General features: G+C 39.9%; 1 protein-coding gene across 1 annotated transcript in view; it reads right to left on the bottom strand.

Moving 5' to 3' along the window:
• MAP9 (microtubule associated protein 9) overlaps positions 1-4,845 on the bottom strand; it is a gene marked incomplete at its 3' end in the record, with an annotated part of 32,012 nt that extends 27,167 nt beyond the window's left edge. Inside the window, exons 1-3 of the mRNA XM_080915598.1 lie at positions 4,758-4,845; positions 3,952-4,101; positions 3,125-3,209 (exon numbers count right to left, since the gene is read on the bottom strand). Coding sequence (XP_080771724.1) covers positions 3,125-3,209; positions 3,952-4,026 — 160 coding nt within the window. The 5' untranslated portion in view covers positions 4,027-4,101; positions 4,758-4,845. The remainder of the gene's footprint in view (positions 1-3,124; positions 3,210-3,951; positions 4,102-4,757) is intronic.
• Positions 4,846-27,067: the final 22,222 nt, after the last annotated feature.

Raw genomic sequence — 27,067 nt, 5'->3', positions numbered from 1 at the left:
TTCAAAACAGCCAATCTAGGTGGGTCTCATTGGCAATTATCAAATAAAGTCTGTGTTTCACTAACTTATTCCAATTATTTATCAAGTGCCTGCAGCACCATGTTTATTGGGGGAAGGTATATCTATCAAAGGTTGTTCAATGTAGTGCCCTTCCCAAAATACTACAGTCTAATACATCAGCTTAGCAAGACAGACATGATTTAATAGTTATCCTGAATACCTTTACAGAGAATGCTGATCCAGTGAATATTACAAAATAACACAGTCAATTTCAAACTCAGAATTCTACATGATTATACCTGAAACCTAAACTATACTGTTTTGCTCACTTAAAAGAAACCAAGTTAAAGTATTCATGTGAAGATTCAATTTTTCAAAATGACCCACTTTGGTGGTCTCAGTGAAAATGTTCCCCACGGGCTCAGGTACTTTAACACTTGGTCCCCAGTCAATGGAACTATGTGATGGGGAGATACCCCACTGTACTGTGGAGGAAGTGCATCAGTGAGGACAGACTTTGGAAGTGCACACTTGGCCCATTTCCAGTTTGTTCCCTGCTTCCTGTTGATGTTACCTTTCAGCTTTCAGCTCCTGCCATCCACGCCTGCAAGTTTCTGTCATGTTGCCCCATCATGCTGGACTGGCATCTCTCTCTAACCATAGCTTAAATAAACTTTCTTCTTTAGGTCACTTTGGCCATTGGTGTTTTATCACAACAACACAAAAGTAACTAAGGCAGAAGCAGGGACCAGAAAGTAAGCTGTTGCTGTTGGAAACCTGATCACGCTGTTCTCTGGAGAATTGTGGAATACCTTGGAACTTTGGATTAGAATAGAGTTACATACACCCTGTAAGACCTTTAAAAACTCGGATGTTTTGAGAGTAAGCGGAACTATAGAGGTCTGAGTCAAGAAGTTTCAGGAGGAAGCAAGGACTTTAACAGCATCTAGGATAGAGGCCATTCCTGTGTTACCTTGGTGAAGAATCTGGCTCATGTCATAAGTCCTTGCCTGAGGGTTACTATGCTGGTTAGTGTTTGTTAACTTGACACAGACTAGAATAGAGTGCGTGGGAAGAGGAAAACACAGTGAAGAACTGCCTCCCACACGTAGTCCTGTGGGCAGATCTGTAAGGCATTTTCTTGATTAATGATAGACATGGAAGGGTCCAGCCCACGGTGAGTGATGTCATCCCTGGGCAGCAGTCCTGGCAGTACAAGAGAGCAATGTGAACAAGCTAAAAAGGAGTCCAGTGTCCCTTCTCCCTGTCTGCTTCAGTTCCTACCTCCAGGTTCCTGACTGAGCTCCTGCCCGGACATACCTCAGTGATGGATTGTTATGGGAAAATGTAAGCCACACATGCCCTCACCTCCCCAAGCTGGTACAAGTTAGTGTCTTGGTACAGCCATAGAAATCAAACAACCCACTAAATTAAAAAGTAATGGATAATTTCTTTGGTAGAGAAAACCTGACAATAGCATTCTATTGAATCTGTGGCATGATTATTACTGGTTTTGCTTATGTAGGTCTATAAGAAAAATGAAGTGGGGCAGAAAGAAATCCAGCCTGGCCAGAAAAAAGATACTAGGAAGCACAACTTGTGCTGAAAGAAAGCAGAGGTCCCCAGCTCTGCACTAGAGCAAAGGGAAGGGTGCCCTCAGGGTAAGTCCCCTCCCAGCCAAGGAGCTGAGTTTCCAATTGTGAAAGAGCTTAAGGAATGTTCTGCTTCTGGAGAGCAACTAGATAAAAAGGGTGTGATTCCTGGGAGGGAGAGCACCTCCCAAGCTGCCAGTCAAACTATAGTGTCATCCACCTGGTACTGACTTTACAGGCACAAAATCTGGAATAATGAGGGACTCACAGACACACCTCCCATGGTTCTAGAGAGGCCCCTAGGCCAGGCAAGTTAAGGCAGGGCAGTCTATGCAAGACGGCCCTGAGAGGGCAGAAGGCTACTGTGTTTAACTGTGAAAGTGAAGCTTGGGCAGTTGGTTGTAGGGACCTCAAGATGTTAGAGACGCAGTTATATATGGGATTAGAACCAGCCCCAGTGGCAGATGTATGCAGCAGGCAGAAAAGCTCAAGAAGAGCCAACTACAGTCCCAGACACTGGAGCCACTGGGGCTTCGTGTTTGCCCTGCTATGTTTCAGACTTCCTTACTATGTCCCCATTCTTCCTTTTTGGAATGGTAATGCATGTATGGATGTAAGTTTGCATGTATGTGCAATATATATATATATATATATATATATATATATATATATATATATACATATATCCTATCCCATCACATGTTAGAAGCATGTAGTTCGCATTTTGATTTTTCAGGAGGTTACAATCAGTCCATTGCCCCAAGTCTCCAGAGAGACTTCAGAAGAATTTTAAACAGTGCAGAAAATGTTAAAGACAATGGGGGATTTTAAAGTTGGACTAAACGCATTTTGCATTGGTCACAGAAAGTGGAATATGGTCGTCTGGATGAGACTGCTTCCCATAGGCTCAGGAAGGTAACTAGCTGGTCCGCAGTTGATGGCATTGTTTGGAGAGGAGGTACTGGCTTGTGGATGAAGTATGTCTCTGAGGCAGGCTTTGAGTGTTCATAACCTTGACACAATTCCAGGTCTCTTTCTGCTCTGTGTGTCTGCTGTTCCAGGCATCTCTTAACTTCCTGCTCCTGCCACCAGGCCATTAAATTTCTGCCATGTCCACCCACCCCCAGGCAGACTCGCACACTCTGAACTGTCACCTGAAATGAATGCTTTTCTCTGTAAGTCACTTTTTGCTTTATACCAGCGACAAAACCTAGTTACTATGCCCGCTGTTACAGATACAGATATAGAATTCTTAAAGTCGAACTTAAAGATGGAGCTACTGCCTAAGACAGCTTAGTCCTAAGGCAGCATTTTACTGTAGACTTAGTGATACTTTCCAATTCTCATTCAGAAAGAAGCAGAGGTGACTCGTAAGGGTCTTTAAGATTAAGAGTACCTTCCTGCCTCACTGTACACATAGAATTCTGAGACTAGGGAACTCAGAGGCAGTGACATAGCATGAGAGGCTAGGGGGTAGGTGAGATGTAACCCAGGAAGCACATCACAGGAACCTGGCTCGTCCTCTTACATACCAATCTCGTCACTGTCAAAGTCATCCGAGTATTCGGAACTTCTCTGCCTGGCTGACCGGGCTGTGATTGCTCTGATCAGCTCATCCTGCAAGGAGATCAGGAATGTCAATTCCCAAGCAAGCGGGGATGTCTCAGACTTAGATCTTTAAGCAAGTATTACTCGATTATCCTGTATTCACATTTAAATTTCATTCACCTAACTTTAAGCCTACGCTGTACAATGGACCCAAGTCATCAGACTCAGAACAGAGAATTGAGCCGTCTCCTCCGGGATTTGTAGTTAGACAAGAAGTGACTACTAGTTTTAGATAAATTAATCTCAGGTCACAATTTTCGCTAAATGCTGATGAATGACAGCGACAGCAGCATCAATTTATATGGGATTTATTAGAAACTGATACTCAGTTAGAGACATGGACATTTGGAGGGAGGTAAGCACTTGGGTCTGACCAGCACGGCACTAACAGCCTACCACTGAGGCATACCCTCAGCCTCGAACCGGTCCTTGAAGTATATCGCAGAGATGAGCATCAATGCAGCAAACGCAGAACAAGAGTCGGATGCAGCGTTGGCACAATAAGTCCTTGCGGCGCTTATGACAGAAAATCGAAATCTAGAGAGAGACAAGCTCTGACGTCACTCTGTGGCTTTCAACTTAGAAGCCAGTATTAAAGACAGGGTCCCTGACTGGAGGTCAAAGTTGACAGATGTCCTACAACACACTAAAAGCGAAGCAAGAACTCCTCCCGATTCACGCCAGACCCTGGGAGAACCAGCAAGTGCTGAGTATCGGCATAAACAAAGCCAAATGCTCTGCCATATTTTACCTGAAAAGAAGTTCTCTTGGTAGCTTTAGGACTCTTGGTATATGCCAAAGTTGTGCTGAAGATTTCATCCGACATAGTGATCCTTTTTTCTCTACTTTTATACAACAGTTAATAAGTAATGTAAATAATTCATTCAACCTCTGATGGTAGCTGAAATATACATATAAATATTTCAAACAATTAGACGTTTTTACATGATCGGGGTACTCTGGCATTAGTGTCCCCTAAGCCCCCTGTCAGATAAGCAGAAATCACTCTAAACACCGCCCAATATGTTCAAGCAAGTTACTCTTCAACACCTATTTTAAGTATGAATGAACTACATAATCACCAAATGTCGCCAAAACAGTTTCACCTTTCCATTACTAAAAACACAGCATTGCACATGCCACCACGACTTATTTCAAGATGCGGACTGTCAAGGTTCCTAGCTCCGGAAACGGCTTGCAAATAACAGTATTCAAAACAATGCTTAGCCACAAGCAGCAGCGACATTTCCCCCAAGGCATTTGTTTGCTCTCACACACACACAACGACTTCTCCACCCTAAGCTGCATCACATCAGGCTGCATTAAAGTCTCTGTTTCTACCGCGCGACGTCGGAGACCCATCTGGATCGCCGGCCACCGCCCAGAACTCCCCGGGCTGGCCAGGTGGCGTCCGCGTCCCCAGCTCCGCGCGGCTCCTGGCCCAGCACGCGCCAGGCCGGCGCACACCCCGCACGGTACCCTCGTATCTTCCACGTACCACAGCCCGAGCCTCCTGCACCCACCCCGCTCCCCGTGCACCCGGGTCCCTGTGACCACCTGAGAACCCAGCCGCTTTGCTCTAGAGACACAGATGTCGCCCCCGGCCCGGGCCTCACGGTCTGGGAAACCAGGTATTGGAATAAGCTGGAGGCGGGGCAAAAGATGGAGGCGGAAGGCGGTTGCTTGGCAACAGCGTCCCCGGGAGGAAGTGACTTCCAACCGCCTGGTCTCTTGGGTACCCAACACCGCCTTTCCGCCAGCGTCGCTGGGACAACCGCACAGACCAAGGAAGTGACATCAGCGGTGTAGGAGCGCAGTGCCCTATCAGCTTGTTTGCAATGGCTGTTTCCTAGGAAACAGGACCGGCCCTCTGCCGTCACGCCACAAGGAACCCTGATTGCTCCTGCTCAGTTAAGGTCCTTGTTAATGGACAGGTATTGCGTGACCACGACGCAAAATTCCTTTTTCTAGTTAGGACGAGGAATCGGTGAGTCGGTGCAGTGTCAGCGGACCCGACAGAATGACGTAGTCGTGACGTTTGCAATCTTCGGCGTCAAACTGCTTGTTTGATTCTTGGCGATTGCAAATTAAGGTCTCTATGCTTTGATAAGAAACTAATAATTATAAGACACCCTCCTTAAAGGATTGCGGTGAATACTGAATGCAATATGTAGCGAAATACTGCGATATGTTCAGAATTGCATTCAATTAATATTACATATGAGCGTTTCTTGAACTGACGCTCCAGGGAGGGGTGTGTGTATCTCAGATCCACGCAGCCCAGAGTCTGTTACACATCTTTCTATATTTAGCGGATAATCTGGTTAAAAAAATCAGTCACCAAATAAAATAACTGCTGAAAGAATCAGTATCGTTATTTAATTATCGTTAATATGATGCACAAAACACTTAAACTTTTAAAGTTACACAGATTTCAGCTATTTTTAACTTGAAAGAAATATGTCAGAATCCATTCATGAACTAGTAACTAAGTTTGTTGCTTCCATATCTCCACAATATTTCTTTCAAAAAAGAACACAACTTGATTTAATAAATCAGCATGTAGAAATTTTAAATACAGAAAAATAAAAATGAAGTTTAGTGAGGAAAAAAAGGTTTCTAAGTAGTATTTGCAATAACTCCTTTGAACAGCTCAGTTCTTGCTTTTCAACTTGTTTGGTAAATTTGTTTTGCTTAATTATGTTGTTTTAAACTATTTTTTAGTGAATATCTGCATAAGGAAAAGATTTTTCATTTTGTACCAGTTACTGTTAATATATAAGATTCTGTTAAAGCCCCTGTATGCACAGTGGGTACTGAAATAGGAAGAATGATAATGTGTAATGGCTGTATTCATTTGGTATCCATTTGACTGGTATAAGTTTAATTTTGGCATGACTTAAAGAAATAAACTTACAACATCGATGATGGAGAACACTGAGTTCCCAGCTACTAACGGGGCGTGGTTGCACACAATGGGGATGGGTTCGGATGATTATTCGCTGCAAGCCCAACATGAGAGTCTCTAAAGAAAGTTCTTCCTGTAGCATTTTAGTAGTTACAGATGTGAGTCTGAGTACAAAATAGAGAGAAAGCTGGACCTTCTAGTACATGGTTTTGATTGGCAAAGCACAGGGACCACCTTTAACTAGTGTTCAAAGATAATAATATGTGGTGTTTATTCAGCTCTTACTGCCTCTTGGACTTGGTGTGTGTGTGTGTGTGTGTGTGTGTGTGTGTGTGTGTGTAGGATGTAGGGTAAAAAAAAAGACCCCTTTTAATTTCACAAAGAAACTGAGATGTGACTTTTATTCAACAGTGCCTTATCCTCTCATAGCAGAAAGCTGTTTGTAGTTCTGTGGCTTGTGGTACAGGTTGGAGATTGTACACACTTTAAAAGGAGCAAGGGTCAGTGCTCACACAATCGACATAGGATGGTAAGAAAAGCAGTCTATGGGCACTGGATGCTGTGCTGTAAGACATGAGTCCCATAGCTCTTGAGGATGAAGGTTGAGATCAGATACAAGTACACCAACAATTGTGGAACTGTGGGGCCAATGCACTGTGGCCAGGGAGGGACTCACAAAGGGAGGCACGAGAGTCTCAAGGACAGCCACCCCACTGTAATGAACTGTAGTGACTTAAGTGTATTTCTTTCATGTATTGGGAACAACTTAACACCACTGTTTTGAAAGAAATGTCAACATTAGCAGAATCAAAATGGAGTTACTTTGGTCACCCTTAAACATAAATGCAAATCATGCTTTGATGTTGTGAAGAAAAGCTTCTGCATGGCTGACTGATATCACTAAAGAGTGTCATAACCCTCGGCTTCAGATGCCATCTTATACAAGAAGTGCTTCTGCAGGACATCTGGCCAGCGTCCATCTGTTCAGACTGGCCGTGACATCACACTTTATTAATCAGAGACTGGAGATTCTAGTTTCATAATACCCCATTTGGTCCTTTTCCTCAATGTCCTTTCATGTGTCCATAATTTAATGTAAGGTACATGTTCTGAACGCAATGTTCTGCTGTTACCAAACAAGTCCTTTTTGGATTTTGGAGAATCTCTCTGTTTTGAGAAAAGCAAGGTGATGAATATAACAATGTACTTTTGTGTGTTCCATAGAGATATCAGAACTATTGTACAGGAAGAGAAGCATGATTCTTTATCCTTAAATGGAACTCATCATTTTGAGCAAACTATCTTTGTCATTAGGTTAATGTCCTAGGTCAGTTGTCCCTACAGATGCTGTTCTAGTTAGACACGTGGTCTGAGTGGACACTAGAACCCTTGCTAACTGTACTGGGCCCAGGATAATTATTTCTGCTTCAGTCATTTATTTATTTTAAGCTTTATCTACCCTTGTGAAATATCCACATTTTTACATTCACATTTTATAGGTGAGAAAATAGAGATATAGAAAAATGTTTTTCCCAGTATATTTATTTCCATGATTCATGACTAGAAAAAAACAACTGGATCCAGTTAAGCTAGCCTACAACTGGTGCTCTTCACCAACAGTATAAGTGATGGCCCTGCCACCAGGGAAGGTCCAAAGCCTGATCCCTAGCGCCTGTGAAGTATATTGCCTTATTTGTTTTTAATTAGACTGGTCATTACAGAATGAGAAAATGACTATGATTTTGGACAAACCAACATAACCACAGAATCTTCACAGGAGAAGTTCAGGGTACCAGATGTGGTCACAGTGAAAACAGAGGTTGAAGAGATACAGGACCATAGCTAGGCGATTCAATCAACTTTTATGGATTCTTCTTCACATCTTCCAGACTTGCAGCCCCATCTACCCATTTCTGATGAAACCAGGAACCATATCTAACTTGTTGAACCAATGGGAGTTTGTTAGATTTACTTACAGAAGCATGTATGACATCATCAAATCCAACATGAACAAGTCCACTCCAGCATGACCGGTGGCATACCAAAGCTACATCACTACAGCTCCCTACAGAACTTGCAGATAGCTCCATCAAACAGTTTCTTCTCTTCCCACAATTATTTGATACTTGTATAAAGTTGGGGCAGGGGGAGGCTCATGAGTTTTAATTTTCTCATGAGTCTGTAGCCTTTCCCGTCATCTAAGAGGGAATGTACCAATCTAGAGTGATTACACTGCTTCTCATTTTGTGAACTGTAAAGAGTAAATATGCATTGTTTGGAAATAACTGTTTTAACATGCTATGGGAGGGCAAGGAGTCTATGAAGTATAAGAAGTCTATGAGGTTGACCCAAGCTGAGCTTCCTACCAGCGAGGGACATAGAGACAGAAGTGGCCACCTCCTGTAGCCAGACAGGACTTTCAGTGGAGGGAGAAGGACATCAGCCCACCCACAGAATCTTTGGCCTAAAATGTGTCCTGTCCACAAGATCCAGAAGGATAACGATGGAGCAAATACCGAGGGAACAGCCAACCAATGACTGCCCCAGTTTGAGACCCATCCCCTGTGAGAGAGCCAGCCCCTGACACTGTTACTGATACTTTGATACACTTGCAGGCAGACTCCTACCATAACTGTCTCCTGAGAGGCTTCCTCCAGCATTGGATGAACACAGATGCAGAGACTCACAGGCAAACATCAGGCAGAGCTTGGGGAGTCCTGTGGAAGAGTGAGGAAGGGTTTAAGTGAGCTGGATGGGGCAAGGGTACCACAAGAAGACCTACAGAGTCAAGTGACCTGTGCACATGGGGGATCACAAAGACTGAACTGCCAACCAAAGAGCATGCACAGGCTTGACCCAGGACACTTACACACTTGTAGCAAATGTGCAGCATGGTCTTCCTGTGGGATTTCTAACAATTGAAGTGGGGGCCGTCTCTGACTCAGTTGCCTGCCATTGGATCACCTTTCCCTACCTGGACTGCCTTGTTGGGCTTCAGTGGGAGAGGCTGTGCCTAGTCCTGCTGGGACTAGATGTTTCAGGGTGGAGTGGGACCCAAGGGGGGGCTTCCCCTTCTCTAAGGAGATAGGGAAGGGATAACGGAGGAGAGGATTTGTAAGGGCTATGACTGGGATATAAAGTGAATAAAAGGATAAGTTACTAAAAAAAAAAATCATGTCACTCATGGGCTAACGTTGCTTTTATATACATAATTTTTAAATCGAGATTCTGTGTTTATGATGAAAAAATTAAGTAGAAGATAGGTTATGTTTATATTAATAGGTCTATTGGTTTCTGTTGGTGTGTGTTACACACAGTGGGAAAGCAAGAGTAGTTATGAGTCATGCACTTGAAAATTTAGTCTCTATGGAATTGGAAGCGGTTATGATGGTGTCATACTGAATAAAGGTAATTTTGATGATCATAGAAGAGACTAGCTGGAGTATAGGAGAAGAACCAGGAAAGAAGTCGGAAGACGAATATCACTCAGGAAACTATGGCTTTAGCTCAGGAGAGATGTGACATGAACAAACTATCAGATAGTGGGAACGGAATAAGAAACGGTAAAAAGAGTCCAAGTGGTTACCCTGAAATTCAGCCAAAGGTGTGTGTACTAGGCTCAAGAGGAGCAGTAGTCTCCTGTGTCCGGACTTGCTGAGCCAGATGACTGTGGCCAATGTGAGGAGGGGAGTCAGCCCAAGATAATAAGGGCAGGGAACACAGGCCAAGAAATGGATCCCCTGGGAAATGATGAGGGGGAAAATGAAGTACCACAGTACCAAGTGACTCGGGTAGATTCAAAGCCACTCTTTGTCTCTGGAATCTTCCAGGCAACATTTTGCAATATCTTCACTTTTAGTAAATTCTCATCTTTGCAAACCTGGTCTATTATTGTGTAAGATGCTGACCCAGTGTTTTTTCTTCTTTGCTGATCTCCTTGCACACTGACCTTCCATATGTAACCATTCTGTGTGTAGCTCCCTGAGGCACCAACCTCTCTCCAATTGCTTAGTGTCCTTTGCTCTGTGCAATTTCTCTTTAAAAAGTCAGACTTGGTTGTAAGACAGAGAACCATGAGTACTTACATGGTTCTCTCTGAGTATTCTCTCTTTTTAAAAAAAATCCTACATTTTAAAGTGTCTAAGTTTTTGTGGAAATAAAATAGATAAAACTCAGTTTTAAAGAAAGCCCAAGAAAATGGCAAAATAACACTCAATATTTTCAGGATGTTCAAGGAATGCCAATAGGCCAAATGTAGGCTGTAAAGTAGAATAAAGTGACTCACTCAGTAAATTCTCAGAAGCTAATTTCCATTTAGCTTTGCTCTGATTTGGGAATGCAATTATCTCTTCCCCGTTCCCCCTGGGAAGGAAAGAAACATATTGGCATGTACAAGTTACTAAGTTCCAGAAGATGGCAGCAAAGGATTTGCACCTATGCAGATAGAAATAATTATGACTATTGGGTCTTAAAATGATTTAAAAATTTAAAAATGTAAACATTAAAACCCTCTATATTTGACATAATTTCATGATGCTTATTACATGGTCAGATTTGTCTTTATATTATAAAGTTAAATGATTAATACTTAATGTTATGAGAAGACATGCAAAACTCTTCTTAAAGGCTTTACATCAGCAACTGACCCAAATCAACTCTCTGTTACCCCAAACCAAACTATAATCATTATTAATAGTTGTGGTAATTGGAATAGGTATGGCTCCCATAGACTTACGTGTATGAATGTTTGAACATAGGGAGTGGCATTATTAGGAGTTATGGCCTTGTCAGAGTAAGTGTGGTCTTATTGGAGAAAGCATCTCACTTCTCAGACTTTGAGATTTCTTATCCTCAATTTATGCCCAGTGTGGCACACAATTTTCTTCTGATGCCTGTGCATCAGGATGTGGATCTTTTGGCTTCTTCTCTAGCACCATGTCTTCTTTCACACTGCCATGTCTGCCAGCAAGCCACCATGACTGTCACCCTGACAATAATGGTCTAAACCCCTGGAACTGTTAGTCAGCCCCAGTCATATTTTTCTTTTGTAAGAGTTGCTGTGAAGGTTTGTTTATGCTTGGCCCACAGAGTGGCACTATTAGAAGGAGGAAGTGTGTCACTCAGGGGCTGGGCTTGGAGACACCACTCCTAGCTGCCTGAGGATGTTCAGTCTGTTCCTGGCTTACTTTGGATGAAGATGTAGAACTCTCAGCTCCTCCTGCACCATGCCTGCCTGGATGCTGCCATACTCTTGTCTTGATGATAATGGACTGCATCTCTGAAGCTGTAAGCCAGTCTCAGTTAAATGTTGTTATTTATAAGACTTGCCTTGGTCATGGTGTCTGTTCACAGCAATAAAACCCTAACTAAGACAGTTGCCTTGGTCATGGTATCTCTTTGAAGCAATGAAACTGTAATTAGAACAATAGTTATAATTATTTTTCACAAGATTTCAAGATATAAAATATTTACATCAGACATCCTGATCAAGCTGCTCAAATATCCTTGCATGTTGTCTTAGTTAGGGTTTTACTGCTGTGAACAGACACCATGACCAAGCCAACTCTTATAAATGACAACATTTAATTGTGGTTGTTTTCAGAGATTCAGTCCAGTATCATCAAGGCAGGAGCATGGCAGCATCCAGGCAGGCATGGTGTAGGGGGAGCTGAAAGTTCAATATCTTGTTTGGAAGACAAACAGGAGGAGACTGATTTCCAAGCAGCTAAGACTAGGGTCTTAAAGCTCATAACCATAGTGACACACTTCCTCCAAAGAAGCACACCTGCTCCAACAAGGCAACACCTTCTAATAGTGCCACTCCTCCTTGAGCCAGATACATTCAAACCACCACACATGCTAAGTAAAAATTGATTTGTGTCTTCTTTGGTTGTTATATAATTACATGCATTTTTTGGTTCATTATTGACTATACTTTGTTCTCGAGCTTTCTGGAGGATTCTGAAATAAATACAAAGTGCTTAGTTGGGAATTTAGAATGAAATCCTATATTCAGAATCAGTGGATCAAAATATATACCATCAGCAGCCATTAGACTTATGCTTTCCAAGTATTTGTAATCTTATGCACTATTTGTGAATACCATGGGAATAAGTGTTTACCGAAAGTTATCAGTTAGTTAGGCACGCTTATCATTTACGAAAAGATACAATTTATTTTCTATCATTTTCTCCTTATTTCTATGCCACTCAGTTTATTTTCTCCTCCAGATATAATCTCACGAATATCCACAAATTAAAAAGCTAAATATCAAATAAAAACTTACATGCAATTCTACTTGCTTCAGTTTCTGATATCAAACATTAAAAGATGAAGGGAAGAAAGGCCATTCAAATGTGAAAAGTCTTGTCTGGAGGTAAAAGAAATTATTCTGATCTTACTTTCTTTTTGTCATAATTACTCACAGCAATCATTTAATATCGTTCTGTTGGAGAAATGTACCAGGTCATGGGAGCTAAAAATATCATAAAGTACTTCATGTTTAGGTCAAGCCATGATAAATGCTAAGGAGTTGCCAAATAATTTACTTGACTTCAAAGACCTTAGCTGCCTAATCACACTCAGTTTTAGATATTTTATACAAACGTGCGGCGTAGTCAGTCCTAGAGTAAACTTTGATAAAAGTTTTCTATGGTGTGAGCTACTTAGCCTCAGAATGAACTTCTCTGGTTCAACAGTAAATATTTTAAGGTGATGGCTTTTTAATCATTGGATTCCTTCCAGATTTCAGCCACAGTTTTCACTGTGTGGCATGTAAGCAATTCATAGCCAGCTATGGTTTTCTGTTAAAGACAGAACAGAAAGAATGTCTCCTGCAAAACTGTGCGCAGACTTCCCATTCCATGGCATGTTGCAGTGTCTGCCTTCCTCCATAATGAATTTTCTCTTTAAATGTCAGTATTGTCTGTTAGTCAAAATCCATTTCCTCTGTTAATTTTCAGTCACACGTCACAAACGGAAGAAAAAAATGTACATTTCTTAAGACTATTATGCGTGTTTGTGTTATTTTGTATCTTCAAATGACGCATCTTGGATTTGTGAGGGTTGAACCTAAAGTAGCCATATTTGAAAATGCACATATAATTCAAACCAACTTTACAGGGCCTGGTTTCAGCCTCTAAGCCTGTGGGGAGTTGGGGCCTGGTATTAAAAAGTGAAATGTCACTATTTTACCTGCAGCTAAGTAAGAAGTTAATGAAATGATATTATACAACCACCTTCCAGCATCAGTCTGAAGGCTTACAGTCGGTGTGTTTAAAACAATATGTAGGTAAATAAATAAATAAATAAATAAATAAATAAATAAATAAATAAATAAATCAAGAGAGGTTCAATACAGTTGAAGAGTATGAAGTGAGATTCACATACCATGGCTGTTATGTGATTTGATACAGGAATCCTTTCGGCATCTGCTCGATTGACTACCTTGGACAACAAGGCATTCTTCTACTACACAGGGAAAGACCCTCACCGCTGGGCAACGCAACATAACTTTATTCTCCACATGTAGCTAAAACGTTTTCCATCTTCCTTATACTGATCCTATCTCTTTTCTACAGTCCAGGAAAATAAGCCCAAGCCCCCTCTTGCTTAACAAAACCTGTTTAGAAAAGACGCAGCATTCTCCTTCTAATTTATTATATTTCCTTGCCGCTATTTCATGTGGTTTTAAAATCTGACGACATTGCAGTTATGCTTTTTGTAAATAAGTAAGTCAATTTTGTCTCTCCAGCGTGGTTTCTAAAAGACTCAGGAGAGCAGAGACAGTGCAGCCTGCACAGAGAATAACCTATGTGAAATCTATGCTCTCCTCCTAACACAGCCTAAGCTCCAACTAACTTTTCCTTTTCTGCCCGATAGGTTTTGCTCCTGTTTGATCTGTGAATGTATAGATTGTTGGATGATCACATGACTCAATACATTCTTTGCAATTAAATGTAAGGGTTTGTGTTTTAATTTGATCTACTTCAAATCTTTTTATCTTCAGATAATTTCTTACGTTCCATAAATATACTATTTTTTTTTTCTGTTTGGTATCATCTTCCTCTTTAACAGATGTATGGTGTAAAGTGTCTTTGTTTAAGTCACTACTTAAAACAAATTAAGATACATAATTTACTGACAGTCCTGTCTTTTTCTCTGAACAGTGTTAATGCCAGACAATCTTAACAGTTCTTCTAGTGCAATGTGTTAACTTTAGAAAACAGAACCTACTTCTAGTCTCTTCTTTTCAGGGTGGTACCAACAGCAGAGGTTATTTAGATTTGATTCTCTTGTCTTTTAGTTTCAGTTGTAAGCAAACAGCATTACATTATTTATGAGATAAGGTGTTTATCCTTTTAAAGATCTCTCTCTCTCTCTCTCTCTCTCTCTCTCTCTGTGTGTGTGTGTGTGTGTGTGTGTGTGTGTGTTTGTATATATGTGCACACATACTGTTAGTGTTATTTCTATAAATATATTACAGTTTTTTTCTCAACCCAGCTAGATCCCAAACAATTGCGACCAGACTATTAGATTGATTTAACAAGCTTTAAGAGCACATCAACTGAGCAGAGTCACTCTATTTTATTTCTCTAAGCTAATCTGACTACCCCTTAGCCAAAATCCTGGTGAAACTTTTATCTTAGTGCTGATATGGCTCTCTCTCTGCTCCAGGTGTTTTCTCATGGCATCTCCTGGACTCTCTCCCCATGGCTAATCCCCACTTCCTCCCTGCCCTTCCCCAGGCTGTGAGGAAGTCAGTCCAATTCCCCCCTCTGCTCAGTCATTGGCTGATCAGCTTCTTTATTGACCAAACAAGGAAAAATTATACAACATTGAAACGGAAGATTCTCAGAATAAGAATTATAACCAGATATGGGGTAGAGAAAACAGCATTTGAATACTACAAGGGTAATCTTTACATAATGCACAATAACTTTATGTCACATGTGTTTGCAGAGGTCAGAAGGTATTAGGTCCTTTAGATTGGGAGCTAGGCAAGAGCATTGTGAACTTTAACCACTAAGACATCTCTTCAGCCCTAGGTTTGTTATTTTCTAATGAGGTCAATAATCTTTTATCATAATAGGAGTTTACACTAGTGTACAGAAAACAATAAATGCACAAGACATGCAAATTTGCTGAAGCTTAAATAGAAATCAGCACAACATGTGTTTTACTCTAATTTGCAATTAAATATTTCTACCTTTTCTGGTTTACCAAAAACTAAGTTCCTGCTTTAAAGCATGCTTTTATAACATTAAAAATCTTAAGAACTCAGAGGTGCTTTTTTTTTTTCCTGAGGTTCTTTTTGGGAATTGGTCATACTACTGAAGATGCTCCAGCGATTAAATTATTAGTAGGAAAATTTCTGGATTCCTCCTAGGACAGGAAGAACCTGGGCACAGAGCCAAGGTGGAAGAGGATAATACCCAAACGTCCTGAGATCGATTAGGAGATGTGGCATGGGTAGGTTATGTTTTGTAAACTTAAAAACTTCTTTTTGAGTATTAAATATTGAAGAATATAACCTAAGAAAAGCTGTTTACCAAAGAACACGCAACAGGTATGTTCATATCTACTTATTTTTTAATGTAAGACATTCAACTAATAATAAGAAAATTTTGATTGCATAGTTACACTGTTGTTAAACAGTTTTAAGCTATTTATCTAGACTAAAAATTAATTTTAAAATAGGTTACAAATTCTCATTGAATGATGACTTTTGTTTCTCTGGCATTTCCCCTACAATTATATTTTTCTATATTTCTATTATTCAGTAATCATTGTATTTATTTCTGTGACATTTCAGCTATATTTTCTATATCTATAACAATATAGGGCTAAATTTTAAAAGAGCAAAGCACATGGGTACTTTAGTGTTTTCAGACACTTTCAGTATCTATAGTGTATACAACAAACCCCAAAATTTATTTACTGTTACTTCCTAAAAAAAATCACAGAAAAATCATAAAGAGAGAAAACACAAAAATTAATAATTACCACAAATATTAAAGTCACAAATCAACAATTAGGTAAATATGCATGCTTTTAAGAATGCGTACCATATGAGTATGGTTGAATGCTTAGTGAGAAGCATGCTCATTGCAGAATGAAAGATGGGGGAAGTGGACATGAGTCATGGACTGCTGGAAACCACCGGGAATATAGAAACTACATAATTGCAAGAAAAATGAATTAAAATATATTCTGAAATGAAAATACTAGAAACAATAAAGTTAGAAATCATTAACCAACTAATAATAACAACATCAAGATTACAAAGACAACTGAGGAAATTCAGCTTATCCACCGTTTTATTCTTAAATCAGTAGGTGAGTGTCAGATATTTTCTCAACATGACCCAAAACCTGGCAAATGTTATCTACTTACTAAAAGAATAGGTTCCAGGATTTTGAGGCCATGTTTGAGGCAACTCTTTGATTGATGGCATTACTTTAATAAATCTATGTCTCTTCTACTTCTTATTTCCTTTCACAAATTTCTGTAGTGTAGCACCTCATTCATATTTTAGCTTTAGATCTTCAATTTTAAACTGTGTTGTTGCATCTGCCTGTTTAGTCTTTATTATTTGTGAGGATGGGCCATACACAGAATTCAGTAGACAGCTGTGGAGTAGACTCAGCAGCAAGCTCCTCTATCTACTGGGCCTCTAAGTGGCCCTATATCTTCAATTTAAAAGTAAAAGTTGAAATTGGTTGCTTTGTGTTGGCATCTAATTATACCATAGGAGTTTTTTTTTTTTTTTTTTTTTTTTTTTTTTTTTTTTTTTTGGTCTTATTAAAGTTTGATTAGCACTCCATATACAATGTCTTGCTCATTTACTTTATAATTGACTTTGAATAAATTACATAACCTCTCTGGATCTTCAAATTTTCTCCTGTGAAACAAAAATAAAGGGAAAAAAACTGATAAGACCAATGTCTGGTAAATGTTGAGGATATTAATAAATGGAAACACACAATACATATGCTGTAATGCCCAACACAAAGTCGCAGTTAGGGAGGTTGAAGATTGTTATGTTGATTTATACTATAATGTTTTGGATGTTATTATTTATTGTATGTTTTATTGTTGGAATAGAAAAAAAGTTCCTTGAGGTCAATCAAATATAATTTCTGGTTCACCTTAGACTATACTAAAGAGTTAGGTGGGATAATTATTCTTTTAAAGAGATACTGGAGCTTCTTTCCTGGAATTTCTGCTCCCTTGCAGCAGCTTATAGTCCACAGCAATGCAGTGACAGCAGTTTGTCCATTCTTGAGTTATCCATAAAAGTAGCTTCTCCTTAAGACACAGGGTTTCCCCAATATCTTGGATATCCTTCTTCTTCCTCTAAAGCCTCCTACACTGTCATGTAGCAGCTGGTCTACCGTGTGTCTGACCTCTATGTCTACTTAAATAGCGTGGCTTTTCCCCTTTTTTCCTGTATTGTCTGCCTCTGGGCAGCTGCTCAGGTTACAGCTTGCCTGCCCAGGGATGTTTTCTTTTAAATTTAAATAAAATTGTTCTTGAGTTTCTGTTTGACTTCATGCTTAAATTCTCTTATTAATGAAACTAAGTACCTAGAGAAGATACTACATTTCTCCTGAATCAACTTTATACATTCCGTGTTCCAGATAGATACTCCCTGTCTGTGTGTAACAGGGCCCCAGTCTTAGTAGGCTCCTAGCACAACTGAGTCCATGTTGGAAGTACCATTGAGGTTGTCAAACTCAGCATGATACAGCACCACCTGCCAAAACCCAAGTCAAAGGCTTAATATATCAAAGTTCATATAGTTCTGAAAAATGTACTAACCTTTCCTTTTAGCAAATGAAGTTCTGCTTCTGGCTGTTCTTCCTAACTGAAGTGTGTAAACCCAGGACATGGTTTTTGTTCTCAAAAGCTCACCCTGAGAAAGGATCGGTGCTACCCCTTGTAGTTCCAAAGTAGCTAATCAAGGCTTTCTGTTGGATTAACCCCATCTCCAAGCAGTCTTCTCTGGCAAATACTACACAACAGTTAGTGAATACAACCAACTCACTATTGTGAAATTATGATCAATGGCTCCAGTGCTTGGCCAGTGACAAGAAGAATTGTCTCAACTTCGAGCTTGATTCAGACCTTGTTTTGTATGCATGTAAAAGCATTAACCTTGAACAAACAAGATCTTCACAGAAGAGGAATCCAACTTTACAAGGGGCAAGAAACACATGTTAAGTAATTCATTAAGAGTAACAGTGAAAGAAGCCGTTTCTCTTTGGATCTTGTGTGACACTGTCATCCTTCTGGAAAACCAACCACAATTGTTCACACAATTTAACCACATGGCTTCTTCCAGCCTTCCCAGTAACACACCAGAGATGCTTTCTTAAAGGGATTAGTTATTTTTTTTAACAGTTAATCCAGACATGTTTCCTGGAGTTTCTTGTTGAGGGTCTTAAGAGCACTGTACAGCCTCTTTATGGACCGCAGGCTTTAGGCAAAGGTGCATGGGCTTACTGACAGAAGCAGGAAATTGAGATAAAGGTTACATCTCAAGGAAATACTAATCTCTCTATTTGTTATCTGGGAACAGATATACAAAAGCACATCCTTGAAATGGAGGTCAAGGAATCTCAACTGTGTTCGTTTGTAAATGATACTGGGGGCAGGTTAAAGGCATGTACTGATACAATAGGTTTGAGGTAGAATCTGAACATTTAACATAAACACCAGCTCTCGGCTTGTTTCCTGAATAGGATTGTACAATGCAAGTGGCCTAGAGTAGATTTCAGATAACAAATACCAATGCACAGAACAGTGGTTAAAATGGGCTCCTCAGTGGAATGTGAATTAGCAAGCCTGTCCTTGATCCTCATGGATGGTTACCCCTGTTGTCTCCCTATTTCTCACGTGGATAGCAAGAATATTCTCCTATAATCTGAAATTATGAGTACAGGGAGAACAATGTCTATGGCTTCCTTCTCCTCCACCCCATCTACCTTTACCTTCCATGTATATTTTCCTACTCTTTCTCACCCTCACCTTTGTTAAACTCCTATAATGAAGGGAATGTGGCAGAATAGAGAAAAATAAACAAATGACCCTTTGTACTGTTGAGAACAGTTTGACTGGTAGAAAAATCAGGAACCTGGATGCTCCGGTCTATTTCTTCACTTTAAAAACTGTACAAACAACCCTGAGATTCCACCTCACATCAATTAGAATGGCTAAGATCAAAACCTCAGGTGACAACACATGTTGTCGAGGATGTGGAGAAAGAGGAACACTCCTCCATTGTTGGTGGGATTGCAAACTGGTACAACCACTCTGGAAATCAATTTGGAGGTTCCTCAGAAAATTGGGAATAGATCTACCTGGTGACTCAGCAGTACCACTCTTGGGAATAGACACAAAAGATTTCCCATTATTCCATAGGGTCACATGTTCCACTATGTTCATAGCAGCCTTATTTGTGATATCCAGAATCTGGAAACTGTCCAGATGTCCCACGGCAGAAGAATGGATACAGAAAATGTGTTTCTTACATACAATAGAATGCCACTCAGCCATTAAGAATGAGAACATCCTGAATTTTGCAGGCAAATGGATGGAAATATTATACCTAAACATCCCGTTCATATGAAAATGACTATTTTTATGGGGTTTCTCATCAAGGAGATTAAATTCTAGTTAAACATAAAATAGCCTCATGAAGAATATGAGGCTGAGGAACTGCTACAGAGTCTTGCCCTGTTACTTTTTACAAAATGCTGCATGGAATTAATTTTGTTCTCTTAGCTTTTATCAGAATGGCTATGTGTTGATATTGTATTTTCTAACCCAGAGGATAAAGACAAAGTAGAACATTAAAATTGGGAGACAAAACAAAGCTTCATGGCAGACAAGACAAAGCTTCAACGCCAATTCTGCCATATTATTTACTAAGCTGTGTGAACGGCCCTAATTTAAATACCTTGCTGTATTTATTCCTTTGCTATCCAGCCTATTCTTCTTTCTTAAAAGACAGGCTCTACTCCCTAGCTTCTTTATCCTGGGTTCAGCCACTTGACTTGTTTCAGCTACTAGGATATCTGCACATTTGAGCTTATATATTGGTTGGTTTACTTAGGTTCTGGGGGAATTTGAAATCAGATCCTCATGCTGTATGCACCAAGAACTTTCCCCACTGAGCCATATACTAGAGTCATTCTTCAATAAATGAAGCTATCTCCGAATCTGCTTTGGAAGAAATGAACCAAGGGGCACTCACTTGATTTGAGGTTGCTTCTTCCCCTTCATAAGCTGTTGCCTGTTAAGATTCAGGTACCACGACACTTGAACTCTCATTGTTGCTACTAGTTACAAGAATCCCCAAGGCTCACCATCTCACTTTTATAGAGACACTGATGAGCAGGCTGGTCTGATCAGTTGTATGCTACTGTGGAGAAAATTTAGACATCGGACTTAAAGACTGCCCATCAGATTGTCTACTCTTATGTGAAGTCACAAGACTTGCTTAATCAGCTGTGACCAAGGAGATTGAGAATATGGGTTTCGTAGTAGAATTTTCAACATAATATTGTTAACATAGATTAAGCCAATATAGTAGATATAAAAATGAACTAACTAGCGAAGACTCCAATGGCAGTTAGGATATTTCTACTACAGTTTGTAATATTGGAATTTTAACAGATTACAGATATAGGAAGCATTTTTGTACTCATATTTCTTTCATAAGTGTTTGTTTTTTATGGAGTAAATGTCAATAATTTGTGTGTCATACCAAATCCCTTGAGTGAACTATCCCTGCTGTAAATTTTGAAAAACCAAACCCACTGATTTTTTTTGTACCAATAGAAACAAAATACCAAGGATTCAGAGAGTGCAAAATTCTTGAAAAATAGCACTTTATTAATTACTGAACCTATTTTGCACATCACATAGTCAAGCCATCCATTGTAATGTTCAGCTTCTTGATATTGTTCAGTAAAGGCTTTAAAAATTCTATTGATAATATTTTTTCTTAAAATATTTCAGGAGAAATGATGATTTCATTTAAAACACTGTAGTTTTGACTTCACAGATTTTTAACTTGTTTTTTTTTTCTTCATCGCGTCCAATTTGTCTGAGTCTCATCATGAGAGAAACATAAATTAGCTTATTATACTGAAAGTCGTTTCAATATGTCCAATTTGCATTCTAACATTTGAAAAATCACACATTCAACTTAAGTTTTCTTTCATTGATTTTTCTGGCTTCCTGTAAAAAATGAAAAATGATGTGAATATTTTTAGTTGCTTCTTAGATATGCTTCCCAGAAAACTTGCCTTATTTGGAAGACATTACCTTAAAAAAATTAAAACACATATAGATCCAGTAGAATGTTTAAAGATTTGATATCCTAAGGATTTTCTATGTATTCCAAAGTTTCTTGCTTAGAGAGAAGGTGTAGAAATATCTATCTTCCTAATATGGATGGTCTTCCCTATCTGCCGCATTGGTACTCAAGTGTCTGTTCATTTAAAAGCTTTTTAGCATTTGGCATTTCATTTGAATATTAGTAAGTTCTTTGAGAAGCCCTTCATAATCTTCTGAAGGCAGGCCTGTGTTCTCAAGAAAAACGGTCATTTCACTTCACAGTAACTCTTTGGATATTTACCTTTTGTTATAATAATGCATACAGGCAGTTTGTTACCTGAGGATACTGGGCCTTCTTTCTATACTTTGAACAAATAGCAGTGTGCCATGAGAACAGTCTTTCATGTGACTATAGATGTGTGCATTCTTTGAATAATGCTGATGGCCCATTACAAACACTAAACATAGCTCTGTCCTTATTGTTAAAATTAACAGTTTTCCTTGGCAGCTCTGTTCTTCTGAGGAATTTTCTGCTTTGCAGTTTCCTTCCCCAGGGATAGGGGTGGGTTCCTGTCCACTTTGTGTCTTTTGGGAATGTGTTTTCCTACAAAGTCTTTACTTACTGTATAGATTTTTAATAACCCACGTTAGGATCATCTGAGGACTTGTAGAAGGCAACTGAGAAATCTGGCTACATCATAATTTTGTTTCTTTACTGTTTATGCATTCCAGCCCCCTTATTAAAACTGAGCATAAGCTAGTACATCACTAGATCCTTGCAGTAGCCCTGGCTCTCAGCATGCTGGCCCCCACTGGATCCCCACGGAGACCAGTCACCTCAGTCCCTTCTGCTCTTTGCACTTGGCTTGTCCCTTACTTCTCCCATGTCTTTAGTCACCATTACTATCCCAACATATTCCACTCTGTTTGCCAATTTCAGGTCCTTAAGGGACACATGTTATTCCTGCTATTTCTTTCTCTTATGGTGTCCTGCATTTTCCCATTAAATTTCCATGTCTTACACGTTGCCTTGTTTATTTGCTGGAGTTTAGTCAGTCACCTCTCTTTTCCCACTCAAATATAGATCTAAACTCACGGTCCTCTGTGCCTCTAATAGACTGTAATGCCTGGAATACATCTGGCACCCTAATCAGCTCTTAGTCTGGGAAGACTGAAGAGAAGACAGATAGGCATCTTCTATACTGCAGAAGATATGCAGAAGGGATTTTAACATATGCAAATGGAATTTGTCACTTTAATTTTCTTTTGGAGCTAAATTATGAGCTAGAATAGAGTGTTTGTGCTCAGATTTGTAACATCGCTATCAACGTTGGCATCCTTCCTCAAGCACATTCTCCTCAAGTCTTGGCTGATTCTATGCACAGATGATGATCGAACCTATTTAGCTCATTCAGATACTCAATGAGAAGATCTGAGAAAGTTGGCAATTCATCTTTGTAAGTGCAAAGATGTAGTGAGAATAACCTAAAAAAAAATAATATGGAAGGGCAAAATAACAGAATTTAGTTTTGATCAATAACCTAGTCTATTTGGGCTTCTAGAAAAATCACACCGTTCTCCTTCATTACAAAAATTTCATTTTATGCAAATTAAATTTTACTATTTATCTCATATTTCTTGACTTTATATAAAAGCAGTTTGAGGTAATGGAAAACTTCTTTATGGGAAAGATTGAATAGGAGGAAAAATTTCCAAATAAACCCAAGTCTGAAAGAAACCATTTGGTAGAAATTGGGCAGTATTAATGGTATCTATTTGGATGAGCTTGGTAGAGATTTGACTGTGATCCAGTAAGCAGGAATATAGGTACCTTGTAGGCCAACATCCTTCAGAGGCTGCCAAGTGACAACCTTTGATCCATCTGGAAAGGTAGGCTTGGCAAAGTCTTACTGTGTCATGGGTGTGTTGTGCAATGATCCGGGTCTATGTTCCATGGATAAAACACATCTGTTTATAGAACTCAAAAGAGGAAGCTTGCAATGGTCTGAGAGCTTTGGTTTTGTTCCTTTCCATAAAAAGACACAATAATTATGCATTCGTTATAAACATAAGATCCTTAAATATGTGAAGAGAAATAAGTTATAGCTTGATGTCACCTTATTTAGATCACTATAAGAAGACGAGGGAGTCAGGTTTCTGTATCACTCTATGAAAGCATTCCCAGGCTTCATCACACAAATGTCACAGGAAGCAATTTTTGTCTACCTCTTTTTGTGACAACACTTCGTCTACTCGGAAGTTTCCAAGGTTTAAACAAAGGTCACGGAAAAGCCAAGGAAGAAGTGTAAGAAATCATTAGTTTATGAGAATCTCCTTAAAGTGAGACACTTTTTAAAAAATCACATTTCCACTTATCTTTATTTCTCAAATTCTGGATATTTACTCAATATTCTTGAAGAGATTAAGTGATCAGGGTCCTATAAATTGAAGGGCATTTTATTATGTTAGATTATTTTTGTAATAGCGTCTTAATTATATAAGCACTTGGATAGTGTGACTATGTCAAATATAATTTGTTCCAAATGAGGCTTTAGAATATAGCTCACTAGGCAGATAAAGAATTACTAGAGGAATGAGTTTTATGTTCAGACCCATAGGTCATTAGAAACATCTCTCTCTCTCTCTCTCTCTCTCTCTCTCTCTCTCTCTCTCTCTCTCTCTCTCTCTCTGCCTGTCTCTCTGTCTCTCTGTCTGTCTGTTTGTCTCTCTCTCTCTCTTGCTCTCTGTCTTTCTGTCTCTCTGTCTGCCTCTCCCTCTCTCCCCCCACCCATACCACACACGATATACTATTTAGAAACTCCCAGTTACTATGTATCTATCATGTTTAATGTCTTTCTCATTATTAATGCCTAGTAAACATGACATGAGACTTTATTTATAGTCTGTAAATAGTAAACTATGGGGGAAGCAAATGCATGTTATAGTCTTATATTCCTATGTGTACTGTGGTTTCGATAAATGGCCTCAAATGGTGGAGTGTTTCGGAGGTGGGACTGCTGGGGGTCAGGCTATTAGATGACTGCACTGGGCAGTGTGCTCATCCTCTTCCTCCCTTCCTTCTTCATGTCTCAGATATGATGTGAGTATTGCTTCTCCGCATACTCCCAATGCATTCCCTTACCACCACCATGAGTAGAGGGCCAAGCAATCCCAGTGCTGAGCAGGGAAGTGTACACAGGCTCCTGTCTGTAATCAAGAAGCTATCTGCAATCTATACTACTAAAAGGGGGAAAATGTTTTCTCTAACAGTCTCACTGGGTATGTATGCTATACTTTGGGTCTTAAATGTTCCGTGAGAATGCATATTTTAGTGACTAAGTCAACATCCCGGTACAATAAGCAAAGATTGGGCTAGTCAAGAGTGCTTGTGTCACTGAGAACAGGGTCTCAAAGGAAGTCATGGGCTCCCAGACCCCTTCTCTGACTTTCCCCTCCTGGCCATGTGCTCTGCCATGGCGTTTGTAAGACAACTGTCTAGTTTATTTAGGCTACAGAGGTTGTACTACCTGCCTCATAACACAAGCAAAGAGACCTGGCTGCATTCGGACATTCCCGAGAAGCAGAAGAGACTGATTCTGAGAGGTTACCATGCCATACTGCCCTTCTGCCCCGTCCCTCCATCCTCACGTCAATCTCTTGACTTTGCAGTATTTAAATTACCTATTACATTAGCACATTGTGTTTTGTAATTGAAGCTTTTTTTGTTTGTTTTTATTTGTCTTCACCAAAATATGTAAAAACAGAGTTATTCCTTCTGTGTTTTACCAGATTTTCTGCTCTGTGGACACACAACAAATAATTTTGGAAGGAATGGGTAAACAAGAAGTCCTCTGGTATTAAGGGCTGGTTTGAAATATATATGTGTGTGTATGTGTGCGTGTGTGTGTGTGTGTGTGTGTGTCCCATTATAACAGCCAAGAATGAAACAAAGTCAAACAAAAACAAAAAACTGTCAACATATTTGCCAAATTTAGGCATATATCTATTGCTATAAACAAGAACAGAAATCAGCTGGGGAGAGATAAAGAGAGAGGGGAGGAGGACTAGGAGGATGAGGAGGTGGTGGAGGAGGAGGAGGAGGAGAAGGAGGAGGTGGTGGAAGACAGGAGGAGTAAGTGGAGGTGGTGGAGGAGGAGGAAGAGGAGGAGAAGGCTTACTCTGATCTTAGGTTAACAAGGACCATCTTTGTCACTCATCCTTACAGATGGCCAAAGTGCCTCCAAGTGGAGCTGATGACCCCAGAGGAAGAGGGATTCTGCCTCATAGGAGTGAGATGACCTCTGTATCTGCAAGGGAAGCTGGGAAGGGCAATCTTTCATCAGGAAAACATCATCTATTATAAAGGATGTCATTCAACCTCACTGATTTGGCTTACATCAGTATCACTGAGCAAGTCAAGCCCTAACTTCATATTTGAGCAACATTAAAATTCAGAACAAGCTCTAGAGTCACCTCCCCTACTCAGGTTTACCTGTGTAGTTCATGTAAGTTGTGGTAGCCTGAAACATAAAATTAGGAGTCCTGAAGTTAAAAAATTAACAGGGTAAGTTTAAGTTGGATGGGGTTCCGCTGCTTGGAGTGGAAGTAGGCACAAGCCCCACCCCTAAAAAAGAAACTGTCTGCCGGTGATATTACTGACAAAGGAAAGGTTTCTTTCCTCTGGTAGAACCTCCTTGGGCATAATAACTACACTTCAAGGTAGGCCCCGAACCCAGGAACAGCTGGCTGTCATATAACAAACTCAAAGGTTTCTTTGTAGACATTTTGCTTCATTTTGTTTTGTTTGGATATTTTTTGTGGTTTGCTGTTGTTGTTGTTTTTATTGGTCTTTTGCTTTTATATTGTTTTGTGTGTGTGTGTGTGTGTGTGTGTGTGTGTGTGTTGTGGTGGTGGAGTGGTTTGTATGTCTTGTGTTTTTATTGTTGCTGTTGTTGATTTTGTTTATTTATGGAGTTGTGTTGTGATTGGGGAGGTGGAAAGAATCTGGCAGGAGTTGGGAGAGAGGTAAATCTTGATCAGAATGCAGAATCAAAACGAATTTCAGTTAAAATTTCAAAAGTCATCCAGGTGTAGTGATGCATTCCTTTGATGCCAGAATTTGGGAGGTAGAACACAGGGACCTCTCTGAGTTCAAGATGTGGGTAGTGAGCTGCAGGACAGCCAGGACTACATCGAGAAACCCTGTCTCAAAACAAACAGACAATTTAAAAGCCAAGAAAAGATGAAAACGAATACTAAAAAATGACAACAGAACATTAACTATGGGGAGAAATATTCCTCAGCGTAGGATTAAAACGCTCAGGGCTGTTTATCTTCTCACTTTTGCCCCAGGGATCTCCTTGAAGGCTTGACTGACAGCAGGAAGTGCAGGCTGCACAGCTGCTCATCCCGCCCCCCTGTCCTTAGTGGGGAAAGAAGAGGGAGGTGGAGGGAGGATGCTCAGCTCACCATTTCATGTCCAGCCAGGACTCTGTTTTCTCAAATCTTGGTGTTAAACTTCTCCAAGTCAGATGAGCTAAGTACAAGGCTAGGTTTGGGGTGAAGAACCAATGTTTTCTAAATGCTATGAATAAGACTGACTGGCCCATAA

This window comes from Micromys minutus (genome assembly GCF_963924665.1).
Source record: "Micromys minutus genome assembly, chromosome: 4".
NCBI classification, from domain to species: domain Eukaryota; kingdom Metazoa; phylum Chordata; class Mammalia; order Rodentia; family Muridae; genus Micromys; species Micromys minutus.
The sequence above is the reverse complement of the archived record's forward strand: the minus strand, read 5'-3'. Positions and strand labels throughout refer to the sequence as shown.